The 26,593-nt window shown below is 35.5% G+C and overlaps 4 protein-coding genes across 6 annotated transcripts; 2 read left to right on the top strand and 2 right to left on the bottom strand.

The window, feature by feature from the left end:
* Nucleotides 1-1,262: 1,262 nt before the first annotated feature.
* On the top strand, nucleotides 1,263-9,554 carry LOC123880371 (solute carrier family 35 member B1 homolog). Its single transcript, XM_045928481.1, has 7 exons — nucleotides 1,263-1,732; nucleotides 2,317-2,439; nucleotides 3,585-3,821; nucleotides 7,501-7,562; nucleotides 8,163-8,310; nucleotides 8,862-8,997; nucleotides 9,391-9,554. Exons 1-7 carry the CDS (start codon nucleotides 1,541-1,543, stop codon nucleotides 9,456-9,458), a joined length of 966 nt encoding a protein of 321 aa, XP_045784437.1. The 5' UTR covers nucleotides 1,263-1,540; the 3' UTR covers nucleotides 9,459-9,554.
* On the bottom strand, nucleotides 4,904-7,350 carry LOC123880365 (protein ANTAGONIST OF LIKE HETEROCHROMATIN PROTEIN 1-like). Of its 2 annotated transcripts, XM_045928471.1 has the most exons (3): nucleotides 6,815-7,350; nucleotides 5,623-5,837; nucleotides 4,904-5,502 (listed from the first exon to the last, which is right to left on the bottom strand). In XM_045928471.1, exons 1-3 carry the CDS (start codon nucleotides 7,117-7,119, stop codon nucleotides 4,949-4,951), a joined length of 1,074 nt encoding a protein of 357 aa, XP_045784427.1. In that variant the 5' UTR covers nucleotides 7,120-7,350; the 3' UTR covers nucleotides 4,904-4,948. The 2 variants fall into 2 exon arrangements, with proteins under 2 accessions (XP_045784427.1, XP_045784426.1); XM_045928470.1 differs by having other exon boundaries at nucleotides 4,904-5,837; nucleotides 6,815-7,349.
* Nucleotides 9,555-13,715: 4,161 nt separating the features above from the next.
* On the bottom strand, nucleotides 13,716-21,918 carry LOC123880364. Of its 2 annotated transcripts, XM_045928468.1 has the most exons (8): nucleotides 21,809-21,918; nucleotides 20,102-20,207; nucleotides 19,406-19,576; nucleotides 18,214-18,511; nucleotides 17,199-17,399; nucleotides 15,894-16,059; nucleotides 15,337-15,458; nucleotides 13,716-14,598 (listed from the first exon to the last, which is right to left on the bottom strand). In XM_045928468.1, the coding sequence occupies exons 1-8, from the start codon at nucleotides 21,824-21,826 to the stop codon at nucleotides 14,475-14,477; spliced, it is 1,206 nt and encodes a 401-aa protein (XP_045784424.1). In that variant the 5' UTR covers nucleotides 21,827-21,918; the 3' UTR covers nucleotides 13,716-14,474. The 2 variants fall into 2 exon arrangements, with proteins under 2 accessions (XP_045784424.1, XP_045784425.1); XM_045928469.1 differs by lacking the exon at nucleotides 17,199-17,399.
* Nucleotides 21,919-23,748: 1,830 nt separating this feature from the next.
* On the top strand, nucleotides 23,749-25,853 carry LOC123880459 (the record flags this gene model as incomplete). The annotated part of the gene is made up of 3 exons (XM_045928586.1): nucleotides 23,749-23,875; nucleotides 24,112-24,358; nucleotides 24,743-25,853. Coding segments are annotated over 3 exons (768 nt in total), but the record flags the coding sequence as incomplete, so codon positions are not given.
* Between the last annotated feature and the right edge of the window lie 740 nt (nucleotides 25,854-26,593).

Raw genomic sequence — 26,593 nt, 5'->3', positions numbered from 1 at the left:
TTAATAGGTACTAGACAGATAGATAGATAGATAGAAAACTTTATTGCCATAAAACATAAAATAATCAAGACAAAACAAAGAAACTAAAAACTAAAAACAATTGTGTGCTTAGGCGGCCTTATTGCTCAGAGCAATCTCCACTAGGCAACCTTTGGTGAAAGGAGAAACTAGGTACTAGATATTGCCATCTCGACCTGTCGCAAACTACACTTATTTGGACAAAAGCCATTGATTTCGAATCGTAGTATCTTTATTGCATATTAGATTTGGCGCTGACTTCAAAAACTGTCCACGATAAAATAAATAGATTGTTTATAAATACGTGTATTACTAAATAGGTACCTATAGTTCGCGATTGGTCGACATGGCAATCGGAGGGGATACCTCGTACACCCGCACAGCCTACAAGCAAATCCGGTGCGGGATAGCGTGGTGTGCGGGGCGTCCCCCCGACTCATACCCCGATGGCCATGTCAACCTGTCGCGTACTGTACTTTATCTTATCTGTATCTTTAAAATAATTATTTGTTTGTCATGTTAGGTACTTATTTAATAATCTTTGAACGAATCGATTTTTTATTAATGCCGACTGCGTAAAATTGGATGATATTCTTTTCGTTCTTTATTTTTACTCTGTTAGCTTTTATGACATTTCAGTGTTTCCACTTTTAGAGATTTCGCCTGATTTTAGGGCAAAGTGACTAAATATTATGTACTACTTAGGAGGTTTTATATTGACTGGGATTTAGGACATCTTTAGAAAATGTAACTTCAGATGCTTTCCCTATTTTTCATGTCCATTGTCCACCCAATCCATTTTTTTAAAAATTTATCAAAAGGGCTTGAAAAGAGCTTTTTTTTTCAAATCTGCAGTCTGGAAACATAAAACACAGTATTTTTACTAAGATAAAATTAGTAGGTTAACTTATGAGCTAAGTAATATTTATAATTATTCGTATTACAGAGTCATTTAATTTAAAAATGAAAGAAAATGATAAATAAACAACTCTTTGTCGGAAGACTCAAAACTTAGTTAGTTATAGAGAGATAATATCAAAAATTCGATATTGTCTCACTATACGTTCATATGAATGTTCTTAATTAATAAGAATAATAATAATAGTTATGTGCCATAAATCAGGGTACCTAGTACCAACTTATTACAAACAATTATTTTTAAGTGTATTCCTACAGAAACTAGGGAAAAACTAAAATCTTATGTGGAAACACTGCAATTAATGTCATTTTTGACACTTGACAGTTTGCAATTTTGACGTCTTGGTCTGTGGTTTTGGTTTCGATTGTTTACAATTTTTTGGTGTACGTGTAACTTTTGTATTTGATATTCGTCCAACATGACTTTATTAGTGGTTACTTTCTTTGAAAAAAATAATTCCACATATTACGTGTCTTTCTAACCAAGGGACTGGAACGTCGACAAAAAATAGTTTTCATTGAAAAACGCTGAATTCTGTTCATAGCACTCTATTTTGTAGCACAAATTAAATTTAAAGTAAGAGTATTCCTTTAATAAGCAAATATGCTTAAGGTTAAGAGTGAAGTTCGATTTATTTTCTACGCAAGTTCCATATTCATATGCTATTTCGTGTTTGGCATGTTACAAGAGAAAATAACAAGAGGAAAGTATGGGGTCAGCGATAAGTATACATGTTCGCTCACGCTTGTGTTAATCCAATGTGTGGTGAACTACATATTTGCCCAAATATTAATGGTATGTTTTATTTTATTTATTACTAGCTAGACTTCTTTCGTGTGGGCTACACAAATTTCAACCCCCTATTTTACCTCCTTAGGGGTTGAATTTTCAAAAATCCTTTCTTAGCTAATATCTACGTCATAATAGATATCTGCATGCCAAATTTCAGCTTGATCCATTCAGTAGTTTGAGCTGTGCGTTGATAGATCAGTCAGTTCAGTCATCGTTTCATTTTATATATAGATTTACTAGCTGATGCCCGCGGCTTCACCCGCGTGTATGTAGGTTTTTACAAATCCTGTGGGAATCTCTGATTTTCCAGAATAAAAAGTAGTCTATGTCAATTACAAGAATGCAAGCTACCTCAGTACCAGATTTCATACAAATCGGTTAAGCGGTTTTTGGGAATCTCGTGAGAACTCTTTGGTTTTCCGAGTAAAAAAATAGCCTATGTCCGTCCTCGAAATATAAGCTAACCCTGTACCAAATTTCGTCAGAATCTGTTGGGCCATGAAAAGGTAGCAGACAGACACACTTTTGCATTTATAATATTAGTATGGATTTGTTATATATAACAACCTTTCCTTAAACTTTTTCAGTTGTCGTGGAACCATGAAAAGGACACAACTAGAAAGATGTACTACTTTGCCTCAGCGCTGACATATTTATTAGCAATGGTGTGCTCTGTGATGGCACTACAGTATATTAACTACCCCACTCAGGTAATCCTTTTTACCGTCCATTTGGAGTTATTTTACCTCTGAAGTTTGTTATTGTAATGGCACTACTTCCTGTTAAGCACATATTAAATGTATGTTACAAGCAATAGTTGTCATCTTCATTATTATCAACCGAAAACTGTCCACTGATGGACATGGTTCACTTGTAGAGACTTCCACATGGCATGGTCTTGCGCCGTCTGAATCCAACAGCTCCTTGTGACTCATCTGTCCACCTACTTCCAGCTTCCAGTACCTTGTGATGCACATTTTAACCGTGTTGTCAAAGCTTTAGTTTTATGTTAATATAATTAATTATCACCGCTCCATCATTGTTTGACAATCATAGACAAAAAACAAGAGTGAATAGGCACCTTCTAGGTAAACGCGTCCCATCTTAGACCACATCATCACTTTCCATCAGGTGTGATTGTGGTCAAGCCTATAGTGAATAAAAAAAAAACAATCAGAAAGTGTGCAATAGTACCTAATTAGAATAAATAACTTTGACTTTGACTTTGAAACTAGTAGTGAGCCCTGCTCATTACCATTGCAGCTTCACAATACGCTTAGCTAAGTTGGTGATTCTGGTTCTTCTAAAGATCTTATTTCTAATTTAATCACATAGAGGAGCAATGGTAGTGTAATTAAATTAATTAAAAAATTTGAGCTATTATTATTGCTATCAATTTGCCCCTACATGAATTCACTGGTTGCTATATTTGCTGCTTGGTTTCATATGCAGCCATTTGTTAATCATTGAGGAAGATTAAGTGCAGGATTATTTCAGTATTCGACTTTGATTTAGTTCTATTCTGCCCCTATTTAGACATTATTTCTAACAGCATTATTTTGAATCAAATTAAGCCACTATGGAATCTTAACTACTACAGCTACTTAGTTTCATCATGTCTTCTCTTAGTTATTGTATTCAAGCTGTATTTGTAAACAATGTGAAGTCATCCGGGTCAGCAGCGCTAACGGGTGTTCCTCAGGGTTCTATTCTAGGTCACTGTGTGTTTTTGGTATATGATTTACCATATTTTGTCCAACACACTTGCGATATTGTGCTATTTGTGATGATACATCTTTAAATATCTAGTTAAGAAAATTCTGCTTGTTTAACAATGTGATTTGTTTATTTCCAGGTTGTTGGTAAAGCTGCAAAACCTATTCCTGTCATGATCCTAGGTGTTCTAATAGGACGCAAAGTGTATCCACTGAAGAAGTATTTATTTGTCTTCCTTATTGTTGTTGGAATCGTCATGTTTATGTACAAAGACCAAGGAAAGAAAGCAATTAATGATGATTCTCAAGGAGTGGGAATCGGAGAAGTGTTACTGATTCTGTCCTTGACCATGGATGGCTTAACTGGAGCTGTTCAGGTAAACAGTTTTCAATGATTGTTTGCTTCTTTGTTATTTGCTTCATCATGATCAACCTATCGTCGGTTCACTACTAAGCACGAGTCTCCTCTCAGAATGAGGAGCGTTTGGCCAACACCACACATCTGTGAAGTGCAGAAGAGGTCAGCCCTTCAATCAGCTCGACCAACGTTTCGCTTCGATCGCCACCTCCCTCCTTTGTTCCACTCGGCCTCGTAGGCTCGCTTCATTTAGGATCGCGAGCTTCTGGCTTCGTGCTTTACAAAAATATCTAGGAGTATAACTGGCAAGATGACGTGGAGGTGGGATGCACAGATTTTGTTCTGGTTTTGTGCTCAGAACGCATGGCTATTCTGCATTGCCACAACGCGTTGTAGTCCAATAGCATGATAGCTATGACACAGATTTCGGTTTGTGGCCTTTCTGTGAATGCCGCAACGCGTTGTGGAATTTTGAGTTTTGAGCATTTTGAGTCTGAGTGTAAGTATAACATATAATATATAAGAAAGAACAATTAACTATAGTTATATGACTGTCCTCATATTATAACGGACATACTAAAAAACGTAAAGTGGCTGAATAGTTAAGGCCTACGCAGACCGGGACGGCAAGGCAAGGGATTTTAATTTTTACTAATGGACATTCAACCGTACTGGTACAGAAATACGACATAAATTGCTATGCTTTAAAATGATGCCGTGGCATTGAAAGGGATTTTATCGCAACACGCGCCACAGGCTCCCGTGGCGGGATGCCGTGGCATACTGCGGTAGGCAACGGCATGCCACGGACTCCGGCGCTCGTAGTGATATACTGCGGGGTGCGGCGGCGGGAGTAGAGAAGCGGGGAATGCACACCAATATTGACCATCCATTTGCGCCCGCGTCTTTGACGACTGTGCTACGTGATTTTTTCGGAGACCAGTTTTTTACGTTTTTTATTCCAACATGGAGGAAAAATTAATAACTTTAGTTCAAGACTATGATTATTTATATAATATGTCATCAAAACATTATATGAACACTCAAATGAAGAACAATGCGTGGAAAAGAATTGGAATAGAAATGAATAAAACAGGTAAGTAAATATTTTTGCACTATAATTATATTTTAAGATTTAACACAGTATTAATGTCTATTTACAATATCGTTTTGCCATGGAATAGAGCCCTCATCAGACCTAAAGTAATCTTTAAACATCTCCCGTACTGTCATACCATCTAATGCATTGTTCATATTATTATCGTTTTCTAAATTAATGCTTACACTTGCTATATTTTGGCTTTCTGTGCTTGTACCACCTATGATGAAATTGTGTAAGCAAGTACATGCTAAAATGATATTATCAACATATTTTGGTTGAACCTGAATTCCTTTTTGACATAATTCGAAACGTTCTTGAAGTATACCAAATGCATTTTCGACGATACGCCTGGCTCTACTCAAACGATAATTGTATATTTTCATTGCTTCATCTGTCAATCGATCGCCACTAAATGGTCTCATAATGTTTGTGGTTAACGGAAAAGCCTCGTCTGCTACAAAAACATACGGCAACTCAAGATCAGTCCTCGGTAAACGTTTTTTTGGGGGAATATCGAGGGCATTAGAAGTCAATTTTTTTCCAAATATTGAGTTTTGCATTATACCTCCATCACTATTTCGTCCATATGATCCTACATCTGCAATCACAAATTTATAATTTGCATCCACAACCGCTAGTAGTACGATACTGAAAAACTTTTTATAGTTTATGTAGAGACTTCCACTATTGCGAGGTGCTTTTATCCTGAAATGTTTACCATCTATTGCACCGATGCAGTTCGGGAAATTCCATTTTTCATCAAATTCCATCGCGATTCGCGTCCATTTTTCCCTTGTTGGTTTTGGCATAACACTAGGTCTTAGGGCATTCCAAATGACTCGGCAAGTTTCATGTACGATAGAGCGCACTGTACTAAACCCCATGCGATAGCTGTAACCTAGAGACTTGAAGCTACTTCCCGTGATCAAAAATCTGAAAGATAATATACCATTTTACCTGCTTATGTTTTGTTTTAGGTGAAGAATGCCAGAAAATATGGGGTAATATACGTAATAATTTTAGGAAAGCTCTGAATAACAGAAAAACAAAGAGTGGTGACCCGTACACAAAGCGACGCCCTATCAAGTTTGAAAAAGAGCTGGAGTTTTTGAAAAAATTCATTCAGCACAGAAAACAAACCTCGAATCTGGACTCCTCTTCAGAGGATACGCAGACTTCTTTCGCAGAATCCGCTGTCAATGATAATGATGAACGTTCAGTTTCGCGAATGACCAATGATTCACACCATTCCTTAATAAGACCAGAACCTACAACAACTGCTGAAATACTAAATAAATACATTGAATCGAAAAAGGAGGTGGACCCCATTGATTCGTTCTTTCAAACAATGGCTGCCACAGTAAAAAAACTACCAGAAAGAGTGCAGGTCCAAATAAAGAGACAAATATTTAATGTGGTAACTGACGCCGAATTAAAATACATAGAGGGAACTCCAGCTCCAACATCTGAAGATGTCTCTAGCTATGAAACCACCTCAGGCTCTGGTTATGAAGCTGCTTCGGGGTCTGGCTATGGAACCGCCTCAGGCTCTGGTTATGAAGCTGCTTCGGGGTCTGGCTATGGAACTGCCTCAGGCTCTGGTTATGAAGCTGTTTCACGGTCTGTTTATGGTACCGCCTCTGGCCCTGGCTATGAAGCTGCTTCAGGGTCTGGCTACAAAACTGCAGTTTCTGAATACGAAACTAATCTAAACTAGTAGGTACTCTAAATTAAGTAAAAACAAATAAAGATCCAGGGATTATCAGTGAGAAGGTTTATCAGTGCAAAAACTTGAAAATCGTTATTATGTGTCTACAATACATGATTGTACTTGGCAAAAAATATTGTTTTTTTTTTTAATTTAATAAAAGAAGAAAAAATAAAACTTATACAATCATTTAACTACCCACCTCAAACACAAGGATAATCTCTGATCGGCTTCAATGGGGTTGCGAAAATTGGTCCTCTGTTTTTCGATATATGGTCGACATATATTCAACAGTGCTTGAAATTTCTCATAATCCATTCTATGATAGTCATAAAATTTTTGCACGTCGTATTTTAAATCATTAAATAAATTATTGAATTCACCCTTTGATTCCCTTTCTTTCCATAAATTATCAACCCAAAATCTTCTTCTATCCCTATTATTAGCCTGTGCACCTTCTTCTTCATCTGCAATAATCGATATCAACACCAAATCCCAATCTACCATTTTAAAACTGAGGCACACCAACACTCGATCAAACGCAACTGAAGACTAAAAGTGTATCAGGCAGCAGGAGTCGCTGAGGCGTGCTTTGTCGTGCCGCGGCACGCCGTGGCATGCCGTGGCAAAGTGCTGGAATGCCGCGGTATCTAAGCGGCCAGTGTGCGCTGACTCACGGCAAAATCCCTTGCCTTGCCGTCCCGGTCTGCGTAGGCCTTTAACGACAATCACTCCCTTTCTGTCATCAGTAATTTGACATACCAAGGAAAAAGACAAAGTATGTGTATCTAAACAACCCTCTATACAATGTTTATTAGTAAGAGGGTAAGAAGATAAAAAGACTGCACTTTATGTAAATATAAATAATGTGTGTGTATCTCCTTCCAGGAAAGAATAAAAAGTGAGTCGGCGCCTACAGCGTATTCTATGATGCTCAACACGAATTGGTGGTATGTATAAAATGTTGGTATCACATATTATTATATTATAAGAAAATGGCATTGCATTTTGTACTGTGGTTACTGCATTGTTTGGCTCCGTACAGTCACATAAAGTTGCCTTCTGGAAATATAATATAATATATAAATTTATATATTATATTCCGTAGTTTGAAATCAGCTTCAGACAGTGTGTTAGACCAAGTTTTGGCCTACTGCACGCAGTGTGTCAATTTGTCAAGCATTATATTTTAGTTTCTAGAACATTTCTACAAAATCGAATTTGATTAGTTTATAATAAATAATCAGTATTCGATAAAAAAGATAGCACATCAAACTTTAGAAAGAGATTTTGAATTCGCGATGTGTTGTCTCTGTCACTCTCACCTATGCGACATTTTGTCGGTCTTGACAAAAGAGACAACGCTCTACGAAACCATTATCTCTTTCTAAAGTTCAATGTGCACTAATACTGGTGCCAGTACTGATATATTTCAAATGAGATGAGATGCAAACTATGTAATATATGCAGGGCTTTCGAGAGCGCTCGAGGGGAATTCTTACTAAACATTTTTAAGCAGTAAATTCCTCCAGTGTTTCTGTTATTTTCAGGTCATCAATAATCATTACTGTGGGCGTGATTCTAAGTGGCGAAATCTTGGAATTTTGGACATTTGTCAGCAAGTACCCTGAAGTTATCATCTATATAATTAGCTTCGCCCTCACGGGTGCTCTGGGGCAACTCTTCATATTTTACATGGTAAGTACAAGTATAGTAGATCAGTAAAAGTATAGTATCCGCATGGATAACATAAATCTCAAACCCCCATTTTACACTTCCTTAATCCTTTCTTAACAGACGTCTACGTCAAACAGCTCTACTTACCAAATATCAGCCCGGTCTATCCAGTAGTTTGACCTGTGCGTTGATAGATAAGTCAGCTTTTCCTTTTTAACTCCCGACCCAAAAAGAGAGGTGTTATAAGTTTGATATGTATATCTGTGTATCTGTCTGTGGCATCGTAGCTCCTAAACTAATGAACCGATTTTCATTTAGTTTTTTTGTTCAAAAGGTGGCTTGATCGAGAATGTTCTTAGCTATAATCCAAGAAAATTGGTTCAGCCGTTCGAAAGTTATCAGCTCTTTTCTAGTTACTGTAACCTTCACTTGTCGGGGGTGTTATACATTTTTAATTTACACCTGTATATTTACTAAGATAAACTCTACAATTATCCTACTCCTAATACTCTGCATTCGTCTCATTCTGTCGAAGTTTAATTTTGTAAAGGTTTCGCTATGTTTTTTTTCAGGTAGCGGAGTTTGGTCCTCTCCCGTGTGCAGTAGTAACGACAACGAGAAAGTTCTTTACTGTACTCGCGTCTGTTATTATATTTGGAAATGTGTTATTAGCACGGCAGTGGCTTGGGGCCATTTTAGTATTTACTGGTAAGTTGAATTAGATTTAAAATTGAACCTTTTTGCTATTCATTCATCTGATTTGACAGCCTCCCCGGCAGCGTAGTAAGCGCTGTGGTCTTATAAGTGAAACGTCCCGTATTCGATTCCCGACAACAATTTGGGAATTTATACTTTGTAAATTGTCTCTGGTTTGATCTGGTGGGAGGCGTCAGCCGTCGCTAGGTACCGCTCTACCGAAAAAGCACAGCCAATTGGATGAGGTTTAGAGTGATTTTTGATTGAGCATCCTATCTTCAATACCCTCGATCGTCAGCTTTCTCCATATTTTTCCTCTGAATGAATTTTTCTCCTCTACACGAAACCATCATGACTATGCAGTAGTAAATTCAGTGCAAATAGTTATTCAACATTTGTTTGCAGGTCTATTTTTAGACATCTTCTATAATAAAGGAAAAGCTCAGTCAGCAAAGAAAGAACAAATTAAATGACTGCAGAATGACGGTGATCGTATACCCAAAGACGACACGCAAGAGGCGCTACAGCCGCAAAATGTCCACGCAACGCAAACTTCAGTACTGTAAATACACGAACGAACTACGGATGACATTAGCAGAGCTTGGCGTTCCAGTTGGCTCAGCCAATACGGCCGACTCGCGGACCATTTATATTTACACTGGACGGAGTATGAGCTTTAAATATGTGTCCATTTTTATTATGTTTCATATAATATACGTGATTTTTATCAGAATAGAATAGAAATAATTTTTATGTTGCTCTTTTCAAAGAACAGATAGTCATACTAAAACAGTTTAATCTTTACTGCGTTCAAATCTGTTAGGCTGAGATGTATAGAGCACACTTTGACTTTGCTCAGACTGAAGACACTTAAAGAGAGACAGCATTATACCGCTGGCATAAATCTGTCTCGTTTTAACTGAAACTTAAGTCCAAGCAAAGTCAAAGTACGGTCTATAGATTTCAACCTTACTGTCCTTCATATTGTAAAAGAGTGTGATAACATATTTGAACATTATCTTAAAATAAAATACGGTTTTGATATTAAAACCATTTAAGTTCATCGATTTTCGGAATAAAAATTGCAGGTGTTAACGTTATTCGTTGTTCTGGATGAACAAAGCACAACTGCACATGACATTTTTCATTCAAAGATTTAATTTTCTTAACTTAAATGTTCCACCAAACCGCAATGTTCTGACGGAATGTCAGGCACATAAATTACAAAACTTACACAATTACAAACACAAACTTACACAATTACATAACTTGCAAAATTACCAAAAAATGTTACCAAATTTACACCAGCTATATTTCTTTTACTCGTTCTGATGCGTCAAGAAATAGACGCAGATCACAATTATATCTCGTTTTACAATTTGACACACGAATTTATAAGAGCGGCATCATCTAGTTATGGCTCTGTCCAGTGTAAATATTATTGGTCCGAGGGTCTGATACCATTCGAAGGTTCAGCACTGAAATTGGAAAATGAGTTGCGTTCATCTTCAACGGTTTTTTCATAGCAAAGCTATCTTTGAACGATTTTATTTTAAAATTTATAGTTTAAGCAATTTAATTGAAGTAATATTTTATGCAGTAGGTATATTATTTATATATTTTATATGTTGACATTGACAATGAAATATTTGTACATTTATTAGTTTCTAAACACCTCTATTAAAATTATCTTGACATTTTTTAATTTAATTCATAATTTAAGGATAGAGACATTTTATTGAACTGTTTATTTGGATTAAGTTTGACTTTTAATTTGGGAGTAGAGCAGGTTCTTGAGTACTATTAGTACAAGATTTTATATCTCGCGAAAAGTAGAATTTGAGGATCAAAACACAAAAACAAAGTAACACTCATCTAAACGAACTTGATTTAAGAGTGCTCTTTATGGTCGCTCGCAAGTCGAGCGTGAGAGCATGCATTTTCTACAATTCTATCAACGTTTGCGAAATGTAGAAAAACAACTGACAAAGAATTTTAAATATAACAACTTTTTAAATCTTTGATTTTAGTCACCTCTGGTGCTCAAATACTTAATATTTGACTGACGTGGATTCAGGTCCAAACCGAGAGCACACTCATTCTAATTCACTCTGATGGGGGTCTATGTTATAGCGAGGACCTACACATAAAATCTCGGGCTCCTAGATCAAGTGGTTTGAGTTTTATGTAGATAATTTTGTGAAGTCAGTTAGATTATCCTTTTTAGCGCTTAAGCTATCGTAAGTGATATTCATTATAAATATATGTATGACAGCTTAACTCCCTTGCTTGTTGGAGTACGTTGGACTAGTTTTGAATACTCCGGGGTCCTTATTCAATGGGCCTGTATTTGTGACGCAGTGCTAATGAGACTGAGCAGCGTGAACTACGAACCGCAAGGCAAGCTAGTGAGAACTATTAAGCCGTCATACATAATAATATAATTTTTATAATAATATAATTATAATTTTTTAATAATATATGATTTTTTATAATACATAGATTATCCATTTAATACATGGAGATAAATATTTTATATTTGGACATTGAAATAGATAAGAATTTTAATTTAATTTTTGGGCTAGGTATGTGCACCTATGTGAACGTAATTTGATAATAATAATAATTGTTTACATTTAATGAAATTTATATGAAATATAAAATGTCTAATATTAAACTACTAGGATGTTATTTTATTTTTATTCCATTAATCCTAAAGTGAGGGCTAAATGATACGATAGTTTCTCTTATATTTTATTATAACATAACATATCTTATATTAACAACAAATCTAACAATAAATAGTTAAATACATTTAAAGTTTTAAACCGAAAGATGTTATAATGATAATTATAATTTAATGAGTACATAATAATCGAAACGGTCACATTTTTATAGTAAACTACTCAAAAGAAAATACGGTCATCGGTAAATGATAATTTTATGAATCATAATCGTAAAGTTTACCCTTAATTAGTGATCAAAAAAAGCCTGTACAGATTTTCATTATTTCGATTTATACCTACTTAGGATATGCCAATTTGTAAGTCTCCCAAGTTCAGAAACAGGACTTTCATATACCTTCCAGTTCCTAGCCCTGTTTCACTACCTTAGTAGATATTCGCAAAATCTTTTCTTATCTGATACTTACCCTCTAAAAAGAAACTACCATCCAGATTCAAGTTAACCACATTAAAGTTAATAATTAATTTCGTCAATCCCCACGGAAGAGTTGCACCTTGCAGCGCCAGAATTGAGGAGCTAGAATCTGGAGTTAAATGACGTAGTCTATGTTCGATATTTTAAATATTATTACACCAGGAACAGATCCTAAATCCCTATGGTTAAAGAGTGTTGAACCCTGCATCATCAGGACTGAAGAGTTAGGGGATTTGCGAGTTTAATTATATAGGTACCAAGCAACGACTGATTAGAAGTGACCGAGTAGTGATTTTGGAATTTTTGGTAAATTGAAGTAACTAACTAGTTACCTATCAATTTACCAAAAAATGCAAAATACGGCTTAGTATATCAGTATCTTGCAGGATCAGGATTGAGGAGTTGGGAGCTGAAGTTCAATGGTATCGCTCGTTATATAAAATTATATTTCACCAATTCCTGAATCCCTATAGTTTAGGAGTGCTATACTCTGCATCATCAGGGAATAGAAGCTGGTACATGGAGTCTAATCATGAAGTCGCAGCTTGGTGCCTAAAATATTAATTCACTATGAATAGTTCCAGAATCAGCACATTTTAGGCGGGCAGTAACTAATGATCAAAATTCAATTTTTTTTATTCAATTAATCTTTTACAAGTACATACTTTTGAATCGTCAAAGGCATCTCTAGCTCTGGTTCGAAATGCCTTTTTTTCAACAGTTCAGCAAATCTTTGGTGACCTAACGACAGCAGCGCCACCTACCAGTTACCATCCAGAAACCCATTGAAACACACACATTTCATCCAAATCTATCCAGCCGTTTGGGAGAAGTAGGATAACAAAAACACGTATAGAAGAAAAGAACCTTTATATTCAGATAACAACGATCTGAAATGATATAGGCATAAACTTAAAAATAAAGTAACACTATTAAAATTTCAACTTTCGAGCAACTGGTTTTGGAATTGGGATCGCAAAATAGATGCCGCGGAAAACTCCAGCTGCTACGATGAGAATGCTTGTTAGCACCGCAATGTATGCCTATATAACATAACGATCAGAAATAATAGAGGCATAAACTTAAAAATAAAGTAACACTATTGAAATTTCAATTTTCGAGCAACTGGTTTTGGAATTGGGATCGCAAAATAGATGCCGCGGAAAACTCCAGCTGCTACGATAAGAATGCTTGTTAGCACCGCAATGTATACCTATATAACATAACGATCAGAAATAATAGAGGCATAAACTTAAAAATAAAGTAACACTATTAAAATTTCAATTTTCGAGCAACTGGTTTTGGAATTTGGATCGCAAAATAGATGCCGCAGAAAACTCCAGCTGCTACGATGAAAATGTTTGTTAGCACCGCAATGTATACCTATATATTCAGATACAATAACGATCAGAAATAATATAGGCATAAACTTAAAAATAAAGTAACACTGTAAAAATTTCAATTTTCGCACAACTGGTTTTGGAATTGGGATCGCAAAATAGATGCCGCAGAAAACTCCAGCTGCTACGATGAAAATGTTTGTCAGCACCGCAATGTATACCTATATATTCAGATACAATAACGATCAGAAATAATATAGGCATAAACTTAAAAATAAAGTAACACTATAAAAATTTCAATTTTCGCGCAACTGGTTTTGGAATTGGGATCGCAAAATAGATGCCGTGAAAAACTCCCGCTGCTACGATGAGAATGCTTGTTAGCACCGCAATGTATACCTATATATTCAGATAACATAACGATCAGAAATAATAAAGGCATGAACTTAAAAATAAAGTAACACTTATATTTCAATTTTCGAGCAACTGGTTTTGGAATTGGGATCGCAAAATAGATGCCGCGGAAAACTCCAGCTGCTACGATAAGAATGCTTGTTAGCACCGCAATGTATACCTATATAACATAGCGATCAGAAATAATAGAGGCATAAACTTAAAATTAAGTAACACTATTGAAATTTCAATTTTTGAGCAACTGGTTTTGGAATTGGGATCGCAAAATATGTAGATGCCGCGGAAAACTCCAGCTGCTACGATGAAAATGTTTGTTAGCACCGCAATGTATACCTATATATTCAGATACAATAACGATCAGAAATAATATAGGCATAAACTTAAAAATAAAGTAACACTATTAAAATTTTAATTTTCGCGCAACTGGTTTTGGAATTGGGATCGCAAAATAGATGCCGTGGAAAACTCCCGCTGCTACGATGAAAATGGTTGGTTAGCACCGCAATGTATACCTATATATTCAGATACCATAACGATCAAAAATAATATAGGCATGAACTTAAAAATAAAGTAACACTATTTATATTTCAATTTTCCAGCAACTGGTTTTCTAATTGGGATCGTAAAATAGATGCCGCGGAAAACTCCCGCTGCTACGATGAGAATGCTTGTTAACACCGCAATGTACTCCGCCCGGTTACTGGAACAACAAGTGTAAATTAAAAATTTATAACAATATAATTTATAACCTTCACTTGTCGGAAGTGAAGGTTACAGTAACTAGAAAAGAGCTGATCACTTTCAAACGGCTGTACCGATTTTCTTAGATTATAGCTAAGAACACTCGATCAAGCCACCTTTCAAACAAAAAAAAACCTAAATTAAAATCGGTTCATTCGTTTAGGCGCTACGATGCCACAGACAGATACACACGTCAAACTTATAACGCCGCTCTTTTTGGGTCGGGGGTTAAAATACAAAAAGTTGAATCAATAATTGCATGAAGTCACGTAATGATAGTAAACTTTAGTTCACATTAATTTGGCAACGAATTACACATTGCCACGCCTGGGGACATGTTTATGAAAGTTGATAAACAATGGCAGTAGTGTGGAGCAATCTTAAATGCAGTTAATAGAACTTTTTCAATTATAAACTTTAATCACTTATTTTCTTCAAAAAGACAATGTAAAGATATGTATATAAAAAAATCGGTCAAGTGCGAGTCGGATTCGCACAGGAAAGGTCCCGTACCATCGTACAAAAAATACCTATTTTTTATTTCTGGCGGCAATTTTGCAATTAGGCATTTGTTGTTATTAGCGGCAATAATGTGGAAAATTTTTACTCTCTAACTAGGTATTTCGAGATACAGACGGACGGGCAGTGCAGATTTAGTTATACGGAACCCTAAAAAGGTACTTGAAACAATACTTACTGGAAGGGAGTACCGCAAATCGTATACCAAACATCACCATTCACTGGTTTATTGCCGCAATGAAAGTCGAAATATCCTTCGTCATAGTCATGAGGGCAGAAATATTTCCTTTTGTAGAGTGTCTGCAAACAAAATTGATATGAATCAGATTAATAGATACTTGAACTCGTCCCCCTCTTCTCTCGGGTGGAATTTCTTTCTAGGCATTATAGGTAAGTATAGAAAAATCCTACTTGAAAAACCGTTTCAAGTAGAATCAATGTATGTTGACATTTCTATTTATTTTTACCCTTTTATGTGAATCTCAAAAATATTATACTATATAACTATATATAATATATATATATATATATATATATATATATATATATATATATATATATTTATATAAACCATATAAATGTATCAGGCTGGATCTCCAAAGGCGGTCACCCATCTAGTTACCGATTTGAGTCAACGTTACTTAACATTCGCAATTATTGATATACCTAGGTTGACACAACTAGGCCACACGTCCCTCTGACGCCTATAACTGTAGTTAATGTTTAAAAATTCACCTTTCCGAAGGGCGTTATGAGAGGGGTTGTTTCATTGCATGGTCCAACGGGTTCGTGTAGACCCACCGAGATTTCCTTTGCCGGGTCGAAAAACACCACAAATATCCAGTAGATTAAATAATGAACTGCCAGCTGTATAATCAGTACGTAGTCGAGGGTTGTGAGCCTGTGGAATAAACACAGTTAAAACCTTAGGAACGTTGCTAAAGCCAATTCGAGACTCATGCTGAAGGTATATCGGGCAGAATTTTACGAGACTGGATCATACAAGCTTGTTTCAGTGAACTCTTTCTTCTTTGTATTGGATAATACTACACACAAAATTCTATATGATTGATCAAAATCCGTGATGACGAGTAAAAAATTATGGAAATTTAATTATAAAATAATTTAATTAAAATATTTCCAGCCAATCAAATCCACGCTGAATAAGCAATTCTTGTTCGTCTAAACTATAACTTTAATTTTTTATTAAAAATATTAGAATCCGTGATCACGGAGCTTTCAGGATTGGTGGCTCCCCGCCTATTACCTATATCTGTGAACGCAGATGGCTGAAAAAGTTATCAACTTTGTTTCAGCCGCCACACCCTCCTGTGAAACTTATAATATACAGAGTTCTATTTTTTAATATTTTTAAATAATATATTAATACTATATTATGAACTTATGTGTAATATAGGTAGGTAGGTACCTAACGTAAATTGTACAGGTAGTAAGTAGTTACTAATACTGGAATTTCATTATCATAATTATTATGATAATGATTCGTCATCAAAATCATTAATAGAATTAGATAACACTAATACCTAGGCAAAAAATATTTTCCTCTTGACCAAATTTCAGAGAAATCAGGCGCAGGACCAATGGTTTGACGGGTTTTCGACCCACTGGGATAACATCGGGTTATTTCAAATTTCAAATTCAAATTCAAAATGTTTTTATTCAATTAGACTTTTACAAGTTCTTTCGAATCGTCAAAAGCATCTACCATTGACATGAAAACTTCTTAAGTGCGTTGGGCTATTTAGGATAAAAACTTCTAGGTCGCACAACCAATATGCTAATGTTCATAGTGCTCGGAGTGCCCATAGATGCCCATAAAAACTAAACTAAATAATTTCAATTTACAAATTGTTATAGGTACTCGCATTTTGATATTACTAGCTTACACCCGTGAATTTGTCCGCGTGGACTTCATACATTTCAATACCCTATTTTACCCCCTTTGGGCTTGAACTATATAAGTAGGTATATCGCCCTGTGCAAAGGCACCAAATTCTAGGTAAGTAACATTTTACTCACTTTTTATTACATTTATCACGTTCCGAGAGAATACCGTATATGGTGAAAGCAGCGAAAATTGAAAACAGCAAGAAAAACGTTACTTCAGAGTGAATCTCGAGCGAGTCGTGTAAAATATGATAAATTGGAATGAAGAGCATAACGCCACCCGGCATGCCCAATACCGTCGCAATCATCAAAGACATCCACTCCACAGGCACCCTAAAAATAAAAATTGTTTGACATTAAATCTTGGACAGCAGGGTTACTTTGCCGAAGTCCATGATACAAGAGACAATCTTATTTTGCTTCTAGTTTAGCAGAATAGAATGAGCTTGTTTTCCGTGTGAAAAAAATCTCCAAAGGATAGAACTGGTGAGCTGAATTTTCGTAAATATGTATATAATTTATCTAAGTCATAGAAGTTCCTTGTGTTTTTGTAATTCAACCCTTAAGTTGGTTAAAAACCAGCTCTCCAAGTGTTTTATATCTGGACTCTGGAGATATCTGAAAATATTTATTCCGGCAGAACAATTTTATTTTACATAGAACATAGAAAACATGAAATGAAACATTTGAATTTCTAAGGCCTAATATGGCCCTGAGCCCTTCACAGGCCTATAGGTTGATTACATGCCTGCTCAAATCCTGTTGGCGCCTGCACTATAAAAAACTTGTTTGCCGCTCTGTATGTACTAAGTACCTACTTATTATAATAACTCACAATTTAAAAACCCCCGACACAAAAACCTCTAAGAAAACTAGAAAAGAGCTGATAACTTTGAAACGGCTGAACCGATTTTCTTCGATTATAGCTAAGAATACCTACTCTCGATTAAGCCACCTTTCAAACAAAAAAAACTAAAATCGGTTCATTCGTTTAGGAGCTACGATGCCACAGACAGATCCACAAATACACACGTCAAACTTATAACACCCCTCTTTTTGGGTCGGGGGTTAAAAAGAAAAAATTTAAATGAAACGTTCTAAAGAGAGGCATACACTGTTAAAAGACAGTAAAACAACGAATACTTACGAAGCAGATTGCCACTGAGGAAAACGAGGCTTAAACCATGTTCTACTCGCGTTGAAAAAGTAGACCAAACTTGCAGTGAAAGATGCATGGAAGTAATACGAGTTCCACGGCACCCAGTAGTGTCGGTCAAAGATATTAGGATCGGTGTCATGCCAGGTCCAATGCACGAACTTGACGGCTACGATGTCATATGGTATGTCGATGAGCACGGTTAGTAAGCCCACCGCGAACGGTTCAGCGTATGCCGGCAAACCTAACCTGCTGACTGCGAAAGCGGCCTGGTAAATAAACGCGGGATCTGAAATGGAAACAAGCGATAATATGTACATATACTATGGTATCAGATTAACTCTGGCTCTGAAGTTCAGTGGCAGTGGGTCATATATCGATTTAGTGATCAACGATTTTGTATTCGCTGTAAAAAAAGAAATAATATCTACTGAAGTTCGCTGTGGAAATAATGAGAATAAGGGATAAGGGTACAACCTTACCTTGCTACCTTACCTTACCTTTCACCTTGTCACCTTACCTTGTTCAGCATATTAGTCTGGCCATTCAACGAGGTAACGCAGCCAGCGTTCTGGGCACCCTGCCTCGTTACAGTGATTTGGATGACATTTTCCATTATATGTTTATTTTTTCCGTCATTTTGCACGATAAATCAAAAACAATTACTTATGCATAAAAATAAATATAAATCTTTCTTAGAATGTACAGGTAAAGCCCTTTTATATGATATACATATTATAGTTAGGTATCTTACTTTGAAAATTGAAAATACTAATTATTTGTAAATGAACACATTTAAATTTTTTTTTTTTTTGGCGATGTAACCACAAATTCATGGTTTTCGGATTTTTTGCTTTCTTGTGCTATAAGACCTACCTACCTGCCAAATTTCATGATTCTAGGTCAACGGGAAATACCCTATAGGTTTTCTTGACACACACGACAGATGGTCAGACGCACAGAAAGACAGACAGATAGACAGACAGACAACAAAGTGATCCCATTAGGTTTCCGTTTTTTCTTTTGAGGAACGGAACCCTAAAAATTACAAAAAAATATTCTACGTAACTAAATAACTACCTACCTATTTAAAAAAATACCTACCTACCATAAATTGAAATTAATTCACATTCGCTTTCATTATACTATATACGGAAACAACGAATATAAAAACATAACTTACAGAGGCATATAATGTGCAGGGGTAGTCGTCCGCCCAAAAACATTATCGGCGTTTGCGAGTGCCAGAAATTGTCGTATTCTGGCAATACAAAGTGCCAGAAGTTATCTGCGTACAGCCCGTGCAGTACTGTTGCCAGCCAGAAGTACGGCCAGCGGCCACCTTTTTGGAATGCTGCAAAAATAATACGGGCATGAATATGTGTATAGGTACATATAACAGGTTGGTTGATTATTACCGATTACCTACATAAAAATTATTTTATAAAAACCGACTTCCAAAGCCTTTACAAAGTAAAAAATAATAATTTGATGTTGAATTCGCGCGAACATAAATTCGCCCGGCTTTTCGAAAGGAATTTTTACTATACCTAAGTAAGTAGGTACTTAAATAAAACACAACTATCCCCATTTATCCCATTATTGAAGTTAGATTACTGAATTAATTCATGTTAGAACCTAAAACTCAATGATGAAGCCAATGCTCGGTACCTGCATTACAACATGAGAAATGAAAGTTGGTTGAAGCTATTTTTTATTACGCTAAACACCTTAAAAAGTCTTGAGTATACATTTAACGCCAGAATATTTCGTCGCAGTGCATTATCAGGCGAAAGACTACAAAAATCTCTAAAAATAGAAAATAGAAAGGTAGGTAGGGTAGGTAGGTAAGTAGTTAGTTACATATACATTTACATACCATGCCGAAGTGTTATGATCCCAGCTGCTATGAACACCGCCTGTGAAATGATAAATGTTGGCTGTCTTTCCCACAGCACTGCAACATTTTCCATCTGTATCCACCACTAAAAAACACACACATTTAGTTGTACCTATTATGCGTCTCAATTATTTTTAACTAATTAGTTAGCTTAAGTGGGGTCTCTCCGTCACTCGCTTCATACAAACGTAGTTCCAATTTCATTTGAATACTAAGCAACCAAAGTCCATGAAATTTTGCAGACATATTCTAGAAACTGATATCTATGTCTATGGTTTTCCAGATTTCTGTTAAAATATTCGGTTTCAAAGTTACGCGGTCTTAAAAATTTACATACAAATCTTTGAGCCCCTGTAATTTTAAAACTACATATTTTTAGAAAAATCTAAAACACCACAGACACAGATATTAGTTTCTGGAATATGTCTGCAAAATTTCATGGACTTTGGTTGCTAAATATTCAAATGAAATTGGAACTACGATTGTATGAAGCGAGTGACGGAGATAGCCCTGTTAATGCCCGCGACATTGTCAGCGTACGTAAACAAACCCCTATTTTACCTCCTTAGGGGTAGAATTTCCAAAAATCCTTTCCTCACGGATGTCTACGTTATAATAGCTACCTATCTGCATGCCTTTTATCCTGATCCATCCAGTAGTTAGCACAGTGCAATGATAGATCAGTCAGTCAACTATACCCTTTATATATCTACTTATGTATTTCGATTCGCCTAACCAAACATCGCTTTTGCTAAGCATGTGAAAGATGTACCTATACTGAAATCGAGATTTTAATATAGGTACCCACTTATTTTTTATATTTTTTTAAGGTCTGTTTAACCAATCAAACGTAAACTTGTATAATCGCGCGATGTCCGGATTCGATTTCAATTTTCTAGATCTAGTAGGTACTATTATAGGTTTATGAATCTAAATTTTCTCGTATTGGATCGGATGCAGTGCGTAAAGAAATAGCCTCTGCCTGCAAATTACGACGCACTTGAATCCGTTACGTTACGTGAACGCTAGCGTTTTACGTAGGTACCTACCTACTGTAAAATATAAATCTAGTTAAACTTTTGTTTCTAGTTATATTTATACTGATATATATTTATTTAATTATATGATATAATAGGCAAGCTTGGAATAAAACAAAAAATTGTTTAAATCGTAAATAAAACATGTTAAAACTATTTTAATTAATTAATTTAACATGTCTACCTATTTATTACATATTATTAGATCAATTTACGAAGTGCTTTCGATAATAATAGCCAGGCTTCCTCATTTGAATAGAATAAGTAGGTTTGTGAAGGTATTATGAGATTACCTTATTCTTACCCATGAAAACTGTCGAATACCTACCTACCTATGCGTTTTTATTTTCACTAGCTAACTATATTACGTTTTTAAAGAAACTAATTAAGTAGGTACTTATTAATTGATAATTTTGGATAAATAAAACTTCATCGATAAGCTGCTGTAGGTATTACACCTACCTACTTATTAACAAAATTATTTAAACAATTATTTATCTGCTAATAAATTGATAATCATCGGATTTTAAGCATAACAGAAAATTCTACCTCATTAGAGTGATAAGTAGCTAGGTAGATATCATAATATTTACGTAATAACAATGATTATACAATTATTTTTAGGCATAAAAAAGTTGTAATAACTTACAGATGTGTTTGCCGCCATCACCGACCAGAAACAAAAGGCCGCCTTTTCTCAAAGTAGCAACTTGCAAGTGTTTCTTCGATGAACAACTCCAAGTGAATGTGAGAATGATAGATAGCAGTGTTACAAACTTTCAAAAATATTTATCCCTAAAGTTTGTGTCAAAAACCCCTAAAATCGCCTTAATTATTGAGTTGTCCCCCTAAAAAATATATGAATATAATTTATAATGATTTAGAAATAATCTGCTGTATTATGTTTCTAAAGTTTTTTATTATAAGTTATTTAACTAATACCTATATTAAATTAGACCAAAATCTCATGAAAAATAACGCAAATGAAATTCCGAAGTTAGCAACACTGCACTCTGTGTATATCCTATGTATATAATACTCTGGGACTTCGTCTGTGGTGGCGTTTGCTGGCGCGCGTGTTGTGACTTTTTGGAGTGTTTTTTTTTTGTTAGAAGTGGTCGGTTTTTGTGTTCTGCTGGTTTATTGCTGGTGGAACTGACTGGGAAGCACTCTAAAGGGGTGCCGTGTGTATGTCGGCGGGCGCCGGCACAGACGAAGTCCATACTTATACATATAGTTTCCCTAACTTATAAATAACTACATACTTGACATTGGCTAATCAGTGTAAAGCCAGACGAGAGAAAAAAAAAAATAGTACTCTGTGGTAGTCCTGTGTCAATCGTTCATTTTCTGCGATTCGGTCGTTCAAGTACTGATTACAGCAACGACTGAGATCTTTTCAGTCGTTCATCAGTCATCAGTCATTTTTTCGGTACTTCGGTACTTCGGTCCAATCAGTCTCTTCGTTCCTCACGAATGTATCGGTATTCGGTACTCAGTCTCAGTCGTCAGTCTCAGTCGTGAATCGGACGATGAGACTCCAAGACGTCTCGATTGCGCACGCTCGTTTCGTATAGTTTCGCGTTTCGTTATAGGTCGTCCGACGACGCGGGTTCAAAATCGCTGCATTATTGTAATATTTTTCCCGATTGTATGCACTGTTATGATGTAATTACCTATCTTTTTAATTGAGCTTTTATTTTTAAACGTGTTTAATCATTATGTTAAGATTTATAGATACTAAAACCTTATGCATCTCATATACCTACACGTGTTGCCTAAATGAAGTAGGTAGATACCTACGATTTTACAATGAACATAACAACAAGGGTAAATATTGGGAAAATATACCTACCTAGCCCATATCTATATATTACTAGCTGATGCCCGCAGCTTCGCCCGCGTGGATTGGTGAGATCCCCTGCAGCATCAGGATTGAGGAGTTGGACTCCAAATTTTTTATGAAACAATGTCGCAAAGTTCCTCTATCGATTAAAAAAGAAATGACGCAAATCGGTTCAGAAATCTCAGAGATTTCGGTGTACATAGGTAGAAAAACACAACTCCCTTTTTGAAAGTCGGTTAAAAAAGTAGCCTATGTTACTCCCTGGTCAATTCTCTACTTGTCTGTGAAAATCCCGTCAAAATCGGTCCAGCCGTTCCCAAGATTAGCCTTTTCAAACAGACAGACAGACAGACAGAAAGACAGACAGACAAAAATTTTTAAAACGTGTGATTCAGTTATAGTATCGTTCAAATAACCATATGACCTTAATATACGGCAGTTATTTCGAAATTACAGACAGACACTCCAATTTTATTTATTAGTATAGATTAGTATAGATTACTTACTATTACTATTTTACTATGATCTGTAGACCAATCATTTCTTTCAATATTTTTTAGTTTCGTTCTCGGTGGTTCTCGGTTCGTGGCGACTGGTTGAACCGGATCGGTCAAAAACGACTGATTCGTTCATCAGTACTTTTGCGCGACCTCAGTCAAATGACCGAATCGGTCGCGACTGACACAGGACGGTGAATATTGTTATTCAGGATTATAGTGAAAAATACGTAAATTTTGTGATTATGTCGAAAAAAGCCATTTCGATCACAAGCAAGAGACATTGTTTACAATGTATACCAAAAGATTTGTGCAGAAGAAGATAAAGATCAATCAGAATCTTCGATTCTAAAACGAGTTCAAACATTGACCGGTAAGCAGGACTGACAAGTCAAGAAACTATATATTTTCATACATACATTTTTCTAATACCGAATTATACAGTTATTTCAATCATAGTGTTATAGTACTATACAATAATTTCAGTTTGTTTATTCAAGTACCTAATTTAGGGTTCCGTACATTAAAAGAAAAAACAAAACCCTTAATGAAATCAAATAATATTATATTGTGTCCTATCCTAGTTTGTTATTGAACTATTACTTACAGGAGTTTCTTCCTCTACCATACGAAGAATTGTTGGTGAAGGAAGAGCAAACGGCGGTGTGTTCTCAACACCCGGCAAAAGGAGGAAAAGGGGAAAGAAAAAAATTAATCTGGACAGTTTTGATTTAGAAGTAATCAGAAATAAAATAAAAGAATTTTATACTGTAAAGAAAGAAATTCCAACTCTGAGGAAATTATTACAAACTCTTCGGGAAGACATTGATTTCAATGGAGGCAGAGAATCATTGAGGTAATAAATCTATACTAATATTATAAAGAGGAAACCTTTGTATTTTTGTATGCTTGTATTGAATAGGCTCAAAAACTACTGGACCGATTTCAAAATTTCTTTTACCATTACTTAGAGGGATTCTTCCGAATCCGTATAGGCTATATTTTATCCTGGAAAATAGATAGGATTTTTCGTGGTAGTGAAAATTGTGGAGTAAGGCGTCGAAAAAACTGCCGTACGTTAACGATTCTCGCGAACGCTGCCTAAATGGTTAGAGATGTATGGTTGACTTCTCACCCGTGCGAAGCCGGGGCGGGTCGCTAGTATATTATATAAGTACTTACTAATTTTACTTGTTTTAGTTATAATGTTTCTACATTTTTTATCTTATGTTTTTTACAGGCTTATTCTGAAAAATATTGGCTTTGACTTTGTGAAGTGCCAATCAAAAAGAACAATTTTAATGGATCACGACATCAAGATACAAAAATTCAGGTATTTAGAGTGTATGAAGAAGAACCGTGAATCTCAACAACCTGATAAACTAGATGTAGTTTATTTAGACGAGACCTATATACACGGTTCATGTTCTGTAAATAAGTGTTGGCAAAGTAAAGATATTGCAGGTCCATCTAAAAGTATTTCAACGGGGGCAAGATGGATTATTGTGAATGCTGGTGGAGAAAACGGTTTTGTACCCAATTGTTGCCTAATATATAGGTCAAAAAGTATATCTGCTGACTACCATCATGATATGAACCAAAATAACTTTAGAAATGGGTCACGGAAAAGCTAATACCAAATCTTACGAAATCATCTCTGATTGTTATGGATAACGCAAGTTATCATTCTGTACAATTGAATAAACCACCCATACAAGCTAACCGTATAGCTGATATTAAAGAATGGCTCCTTAGAAATAATATTTACTATGAAGATCATTGGCGTAATTGCCAATTACTTGAAGCAGTGCAACAAAACAAGTCTCCACCTATATATGAGCTTGATGAAATTTTTAAGTCGCACGGTCATGAAGTATTAAGGCTTCCACCTTACCATTGCACTCTAAATCCCATAGAAATGATATGGGGTATAATGAAGCAGAAAGTTGCCGAGAAGGATGTTAATAGGCCTGCAAGTGATATCAAGTAAAGTAAAGTAAAGTAAAAGTAAAATATTCTTTATTGTACACCAACAAGACAGTAATATATAAATTAACAACAGAGGAAGCTTTCTCGGAAATTGGTGCAGCTGAATGGCGAAAATGTTGCGAGCATGTAATAAAAGTTGAAAATGATTTTGATGCATGACACAAACTTACAAAATTACCAAAAAATGTTCCAAATTTACACCAGCTACACTACAATTTGACACACGAATTTATAAGAGCGGCTTCATCTAGTTATGGCTCCGTCCAGTGTAAATATTATTGGACCGAGGGTCTGATACCATTCGAAGGTTCAGCACTGAAATTAGAAAATGAGTTGTGTTCATTGTTAACAGTTTTTTCATAGTAAAGCTATCTTTGAACGATTTTATTTTAAAAATAGTTTAAGCAATTTAAGTGAAGTAATATTTCATGCAGTAGGTATATTATTTGTATATTTTATATGTTGACATTGACAATGAAATATTTGTACATTTATTAGTTTCTAAACACCTCTATTAGAAAATTTATCTTGACATTTTTTAATTTTATTGAACTGTTTATTTGGATTATGTTTGACTTTAATTTTGGGAGTAGAACAGGTTCTTGAGTACTATTAGTGCAAGATTTTATATCTCGTGAAAGGTAGAATTTGAAAAATACTAAAACAAAGTAAGACTCATCTAAACGAACTTGATTTAAGAGTGCTCTCTATGGTTGCTCGCAAGTCGAGCGAGAGAGCATGCATTTTCTACAATTCTATCAACATTTGCGAGATGCAAAATCTCATACTAAACCCCTTTTTTAATAAAAAACTAACCTGATTCTTACTATTGGTATGATTACTGACTTGCCTCAGCTTCAAAGCTGACAAAGAATTTTAAATATAACAATATTTTTAAATCTTTGATTTTAGTCACCTCTAGTGCTCAAATACCTACTGACTGACGTCGATTCAGGTCCAAACCGAGAGCATACTCACTTTAATTCACTCTGATGGGGGTCTATGTTATAGCGAGGACCTACACATAAAATCTCGGGTTCCTAGATCAAGTGGTTTGAGTTTTATGTAGATAACTTTGTGAAGTCAGTTAGTCTTTTTAGCG

This window comes from Maniola jurtina, chromosome Z (genome assembly GCF_905333055.1).
Source record: "Maniola jurtina chromosome Z, ilManJurt1.1, whole genome shotgun sequence".
In the NCBI taxonomy this organism is placed as follows: Eukaryota; Metazoa; Arthropoda; class Insecta; order Lepidoptera; family Nymphalidae; genus Maniola; species Maniola jurtina.
This window is presented reverse-complemented; position numbering and strand designations above follow the sequence as displayed.